At 35.9% G+C, this 6,515-nt stretch overlaps 1 protein-coding gene across 1 annotated transcript; it reads right to left on the bottom strand.

The window, feature by feature from the left end:
* Positions 1-1,995: 1,995 nt before the first annotated feature.
* LOC131598284 (uncharacterized) lies at positions 1,996-3,579 on the bottom strand. The gene is made up of 5 exons (XM_058870899.1): positions 3,364-3,579; positions 3,016-3,267; positions 2,701-2,759; positions 2,286-2,627; positions 1,996-2,122 (listed from the first exon to the last, which is right to left on the bottom strand). Exons 1-5 carry the CDS (start codon positions 3,577-3,579, stop codon positions 1,996-1,998), a joined length of 996 nt encoding a protein of 331 aa, XP_058726882.1.
* Between the last annotated feature and the right edge of the window lie 2,936 nt (positions 3,580-6,515).

The following is a 6,515-nucleotide window of genomic DNA, read 5'->3' as shown; positions in this document are numbered from 1 at the left end:
ATATTTTTATTAATATAATAACTAAATTAAATGATTTAATAATTTTGTTAATATTTCAAAGACATTATTTGTGGATTTACTTGTGTTTTTTTTTCTTGCGGTTTTCAATTTCTTTTACTCTAAGAAGGAAGTTTTCAAACAAAGTGCATCCCGAAGGATCATGGATTGAATTTTTGTTCTTCATAATTATGCATATTATGAGCTACATGTATTCCATAGGGACTAACCCTATTTGGTAACTGTTAGGATTTAATTTTATGTTGCCATTTATTTGGATTCAGTTAATAAGTTCGTAGTTTTTAGGTTCCACTAAGTAAAATACAATTTGTTTCAATTGTAATTGTTATCAACGTGAGTTGAACATTTCATTTATTTCTGTAAGGCTATATATGCCACTTTAATGTCATTTAATAAAATCAGTTTTTCTATTCCATAAAACTCTAACAAAATTGGTATCAGAGCCCTATTAAAGGGCCTGATTGAGTGAAACTAGGAACTGCAGTTTCCTAAAGAGAAAGTGAGAAACTGAAAGTAGCAGCTTTGTGCAATCAGCAATACCTAAGTTTGATGGTCATTATGATCATTGGGCTATGCTCATGGAGAATTTTCTTAGGTCAAAAGAATATTGGTGCTTGGTGGATGTCGGCATTCCTACAATAGTTGATGGAGTTCAATAAACATAGGCACAAAGAAAGTCGATTGAAGAACAGAAAATAAAAGATTTGAAGGTGAAAAACTATCTCTTACAGTCCATTGAAAGAAACATCATGGAGACTATTCTTGACAAAGGGAGTCCAAAGAGCATTTGGGACTCAATGAAACAAAAAGTACCAGGGGACGAGTAGGGTGAAGAGAGCCCAATTGCAAGCGTTGAGGAAGAAATTTGAAGTCCTTCAAATGAAAGAAGGAGAAAAAGTGGACGAGTACTTTGCTCAGACGCTTACAATTGTAAACAAGATGAAGATTTATGGTGAGAACATGACACAGATTATGATTGTAGAAAAGTTCTTGAGATTAATGACCTCAAGATTTGACTATGTTGTGTGTTCAATAGAGGAGTCAAACAACTTGGATGAGTTGACAATAAATGAACTTCAAAGCAGCCTTTTGGTTCATGAATAAAGAATGAATCTTCATAGAAGAGACACTAGAGATGAGCAAGCATTGAAGGTTTCACATGAAGAGCAACATGGAGGAAGAGGTAGAGATAGAGATTTTGGTTGGGATTCAGGAAGAGGCCGAGGTAGCGGAAGACAGTTTCCAAACAAAGCCACAATGGAATGTTTTAAATGTCATAAACTAGGGCATTTCCAATATGAATGCCCAAGATGGAAGGAAAGTGCAAATTATGCTGAAATTGATGAAGAAGAGATGTTGTTTTTGTCTTATGTTGAAGCTAACAATTCAAAACAAAAAGATGTGTGGTTTCTTGACTCCGGTTGTAGCAATCACATGTGTGGAAACAAGCAGTGGTTTTCTACTATTAATGAAGATTTCAAACACTCAATAAAGCTTGGCAATGATTCCAAAATGGAAGTAATGGGAAAAGGGAACATTCGACTTGAGATTAATTGTGTAGTTCAAGTAGTCACTGATGTCTACGATGTTCCTGACTTAAAAAATAACCTCCTGAGTGTAGGCCAACTTCAAGAAAAGGGACTAACTTTACTTATACAAAATGGGACATGCAAGTTGTACCATCCAAAAAGAGGTCTGGTCATGCAAACAAAAATGATGGCAAATCGAATGTTTGTGTTATTGGCTGGTGTGGTGATTTAAGAGACATCAACATTCCTACAATTAGCTACTGAAGATAGCTCATAGCTGTGGCATCGTAGATTTGGACACTTGAGTTACAAAGGCTTGAGGACTTTGTAATATAAACAGATGGTGAAGAGTCTTCTACTTGTTAAAGCTTCAAATAAAAGTTGTACTGAATGCTTTGTAGGCAGGCAACATAGAGATGCCATTCCAAAGAAGAGTCAATGGAGAGCTTCACACAAATTGCAGCTTGTACATTGTGATATTTGCAGTCCAATTACTCCCAACTCCAATAGCAACAAGAGGTACTTTATAACATCTATTGATGACTTCAGTAGAAAGGTGTGGATATATTTTCTTGCTGAAAAATTTGAAGCATTTACAATTTTCAAAAATTATAAAAGTCTTGTTGAGAAGGAGTCAGATGCCCTTATATGTTGCGTACGCACAGATAGGGGCGGAGAATTCACCTCCAAGGAGTTTAATGAATTTTGTAAAATCAATGGCATAAGCAGGCAGCTTACAACATCTTACACTCCACAAAAAAATGGCGTAGCATGAGATATACCTTGATTTCTTCAAGCATGGTTATTATAGGTTTGGCTCTAGAAGTCATAAACACATAGTTGAAAGCCTCTGACATGTTGTTCACCAAGGCATCACAAAGAGGATATGGCTTGAAGAATGCCTTGCTCCAATATTTAGCTGGCAGCTTTATCAAATGCTTGAAGGCATTCTCATTAACACCCTTCATCTCCAGCATAGCTTTTTCAAATGCATTATTATAACTAGCTGTAGCAGCTTTCCACATTAATTCCTTGAGTTTGGCACCTGGGAATTTCTTTCTAAAATTGTTGTACAAATGCCTACCAGTATAGACCAACAATGAGAATGTTTATTAAAACATTTACAGAAATATACATGCCTATATAGTCATACCTGACACAGAACCTCTGATCCACTTGAGGCAATAATTCTTCTAGAGCTGGTAAAAGTCCCTAAGAAAATATACATATGAGGCAACAATTCTTACAGAAATATATATATATATATATATATATATATATATATATATATATATATATATATATATATATGTGTGTGTGTGTGTGTGTGTGTGTGTGTGTGTGTGTGTGTGTGTGTGTGTGTGTGTGTGTGTGTGTGTGTGTGTGTGTGTGTGTGTGTGTGTGTGTGTGTGTGTGTGTGTGTGTGTGTGTGTGAATGCATCAGTCATAGAATGTGTATTAAGAGTACCTTTTGTTGGTCACTTATGAAAGTGTAGGTTTTGCGTATCCTTGGCCCTCCAAGATCAGATATCACCAACTCAAGGAACCAACTCGAATAATCTTTGGTTTCTCCCTCCACCACAGCAAAAGCAATTGGCATCATCTGGTCATTGGGATCCCTCCCAATTGCAGCAAGAATCTGTCCACCATAGTAACCCTTCAAGAAGCATCCATTCAAACCTATTATATGCCTGCACTTGAAAAAACTGTCATTGCATGCCTTAAAACAGATGTACATTATGTGAAAATAAGGATTCAGTTGACTTTGAGGATTCTCAATGCTTTCTTCTCCACCTTGAAATGGTTAACTGGTTACTTTGACTGTTGAACTAGAATTGGCCCTCAGAAGTTCATGTGCATAGTCATGTATTCTTTTGTATTGTTCTCTAAATGATCCATCAACAATGTCAATTGCCTTTGTCTTAGCCCTGTATGCAAGAGTTATATTGATCCCCACATTCCATTTTTGTTGGGTCTTCTCCATAATGTCAACTAGCCTTAAACTAGGATTCTCTCTAACATTTTTCTGCATCTTACTACTCAGCCATTTTAAGTTAAGAAAATTCACCTTGAAATCCCTGCTACAAGTATGTTTGTCAACAACCTTCCTGAGTTGCCATGTATCCTCATTTTGAATTTTGGCACAATATGCCTCCCATGGACAACCTTTTTACATATCACTCTCATTCTTTTTTTTTAATCATTTTTCTTGAACTTCATGTTCCTACCATTGTGTATGGCATATGTCCTTATGGCATCCTTGAACTCTTGGTTAGTAGCAAAATAGGTTCCTAACTCCCACTTATAGTCCTCCGTCCTCTTAAGCATTTTGAAAGTTTGCCATAAAGCCTTTCCAACACAGTCATCCTTACTAAAATATTCTTCAAATCAATCTTCACTGTTGTCATCCTCAATATCACTTAAACCCTTCAAATTTAGTTGTGCTTCTTTTTCATCTGCATCATCATTATCTAACAGACTTTTTCCCCAGATGTGGCACACTCACTAACTTTCTTCTTACTAGGTCTTCCAACTTTACCTTTCCCTTTCCCCCCCTTTACCTTTCACTTTCCCCTTCCCTTTAACTTTACCTTTTCCTTTACTTTTTCCCTTTCCCTTACCTTTCCCTCTCCCCTTTCCTTTTTTATCCCTTTTTCAGTCCTTTGTCGCTCATCATCTTCAGAAACTTCAGTATCATCAACTACTACTGCTTCAGTCAACACCACATTATCATTAGAATCTTCAAAGTTTATTCTCAATGCGCTGTCATCACCGTCACTAACTATCTCAGCTTCAACCTCTTTGTCAGAGTTTAGTCCCTTAGTATCATCTTTGTCACATTTCAGTCCCGTAATATCATCTCCTACTTCATTGGTCCCCTCAACATCACCAACTGGTAACTCTTTGTCACAGTTCATATCAACTTCAACCTCTTTATCAGAGTTAAGATCAAATTTAACCTCTTTTTCACAGCTCAGTTCAACTTCATCATCTTTGACACAGTTCAGTCCCTCAGTATCTTCCATGTTACATTTCAGCCCCTTATCATCTCCTACTTCTTTGGTCCCCTCACTTTGTTCTAGTTCAGTGGTCCCACCAACTTGTTATACCTTTGTTGTCCTCTTGTCTCCAGATTCCATATTTATGTTTGTGCCTTCAACTTGAGCTTCCATATTAAGTGAATCTTTTGTGGTCCCTGCTACATTCTCTATGTGTCCTACACTCTCATCATTTATCTCTCCATTATCCATTGTGTCTCCTATCTTAGTTTCAGTTCCATCAACATCTACATCACACTGAACTGACTCAAGTGATAGTATTGGTTCCTCAATAATATCTGCTTGTAGCACAGGATGCAAAACATATAAATGGACTTCCCCAGTCAACTCAGCTATTGTATGCATCCTCCTAGTTCCTGTCATTTTTCAGCTCAATAATGTTATTACTCTCCATTTGGTCATGATACCAAAGACTCTTTATGTCTGGATAACCTAACTCTATTAACCCATCTAATACTTCAAAATAACTCCAATAATCTGGATCCACATCCTAAATTTCCTCTAACCCATTATACCCTAATTTTGTGTACTCAGCAAACTCACCCCGTGATGAACAATGCACACAAAGCGACTATCCGTGACCTAGAGACGGAATATGTAAAACCCTAAATGAGAAAAACAGTTAAGGGTAACAAAAACTATAAATATTTTGCTTTAATCTTACCTTATCACAGTTTGTAGAAGACCTTCTTGTTCCACAAACCCTAAAAAATGAAGACGAACGAAGTATCAGTAGGAGAGATGAATGAAGTATCAGTAGGAGAGATGAACGAAAATGGAAGAAATGAACACTGATAACATTGAATAAATAGTACCTTTGCTCACGAAGATGGAGATGGAGATGAACGTTTCACGAACCCTGATGAACGAAAGAGGTTATAGGAGAAAAGTTGAAATGAAAATGAACAATGAGAAAGAAATATGAAACGTTCAGAAGAAATGTCATTTTTATTCGAATTTGTTATTCACAAATCCAGGTAACCTAATGATGTCCAGCTGGACTGCCAACAAGGTAAAAACTAACAGAAAAACATAAAACTTAACAGAAAGGACAACATTCGCTAACGGAAGTACAAATAAAGGACCTGAATGTAACGTTTGTTATATAAGAGACTGAACTGAAACCTGAAATTAAACTAAGGGACCAAAGGATGTATTAAGCCTTAATTTAAATATTTTTTTAACCTTCTATTTAAAATAACTATATTATATAAACAAATGCGCGTACTAGACAAGAATCTATGCGTATATTATGTATGCACGAGTTTGTTACTAATTTTTATATATAATCAAGCTAATTCGTAAATCTATTGAGTCAAACTACGTATAGTTCAACTCATTTAGTTATTTCGCTTATATTCAATCATTTGATTTATGAATCTAATTCAACAATTGAGTTGGGTGGGTTTAAAATCTAAAAAAATAGATAGATCAATAAAACAGGATTTTTAAATAAATAGACCATCAAAATTATAATCCTGGTATTTTGATCAAAAGAACAACAAGATGTTCAACCGTGAATAACACCATCTAAACAATTTACCAACTTCTATATTTTTCAAAACTTACCGCGGACAGATGCTAAACCCTTGAATTCCTTCACCGCGAGCTATCTTCTCCGCCATGAAGATTATGCCGTACACAGTGGTTGACGATGACAGAAGCAACACCGGTTGAAGAGAGTCACTTCCTACCTCTTCACGAATTAGAAGTATAAAACCGCTATCTTTGGGAGTAATGGCGGAACAGAGGTAAATTCGCAACCGTCAATTTTTTCCCTCCAGAATTTTACACAAAATATAATATTAAAAAAGTTTAAGGGTCAAAATGCAATTTTATAGAAATGAATTATGATGGTCCACCTGTACTGCTGCTCCACATTAACATTTTCCTTTTTTTGTCCTATTTT

Source organism: Vicia villosa, linkage group LG4 (assembly GCF_029867415.1).
Source record: "Vicia villosa cultivar HV-30 ecotype Madison, WI linkage group LG4, Vvil1.0, whole genome shotgun sequence".
Taxonomy (NCBI): Eukaryota; Viridiplantae; Streptophyta; class Magnoliopsida; order Fabales; family Fabaceae; genus Vicia; species Vicia villosa.
Note: the sequence above shows the minus strand (reverse complement) of the source record. Positions and strands in the feature narration are given on the sequence as shown.

What these genes read in the sequence shown, in the direction of transcription:
- LOC131598284 (XM_058870899.1), bottom strand. Translation starts at nt 3,579, where the DNA reads ATGCAGAAAAATGTTAGAGAGAATCCTAGTTTAAGGCTAGTTGACATT. An exon ending in ATTCTAGTTCAACAGTCAAA is followed by an intron (nt 3,268 to 3,363) that starts GTAACCAGTTAA and finishes ATCTGTTTTAAG; the next exon opens with GCATGCAATGACAGTTTTTT. An exon ending in GATCAGAGGTTCTGTGTCAG is followed by an intron (nt 2,628 to 2,700) that starts GTATGACTATAT and finishes CTATACTGGTAG; the next exon opens with GCATTTGTACAACAATTTTA.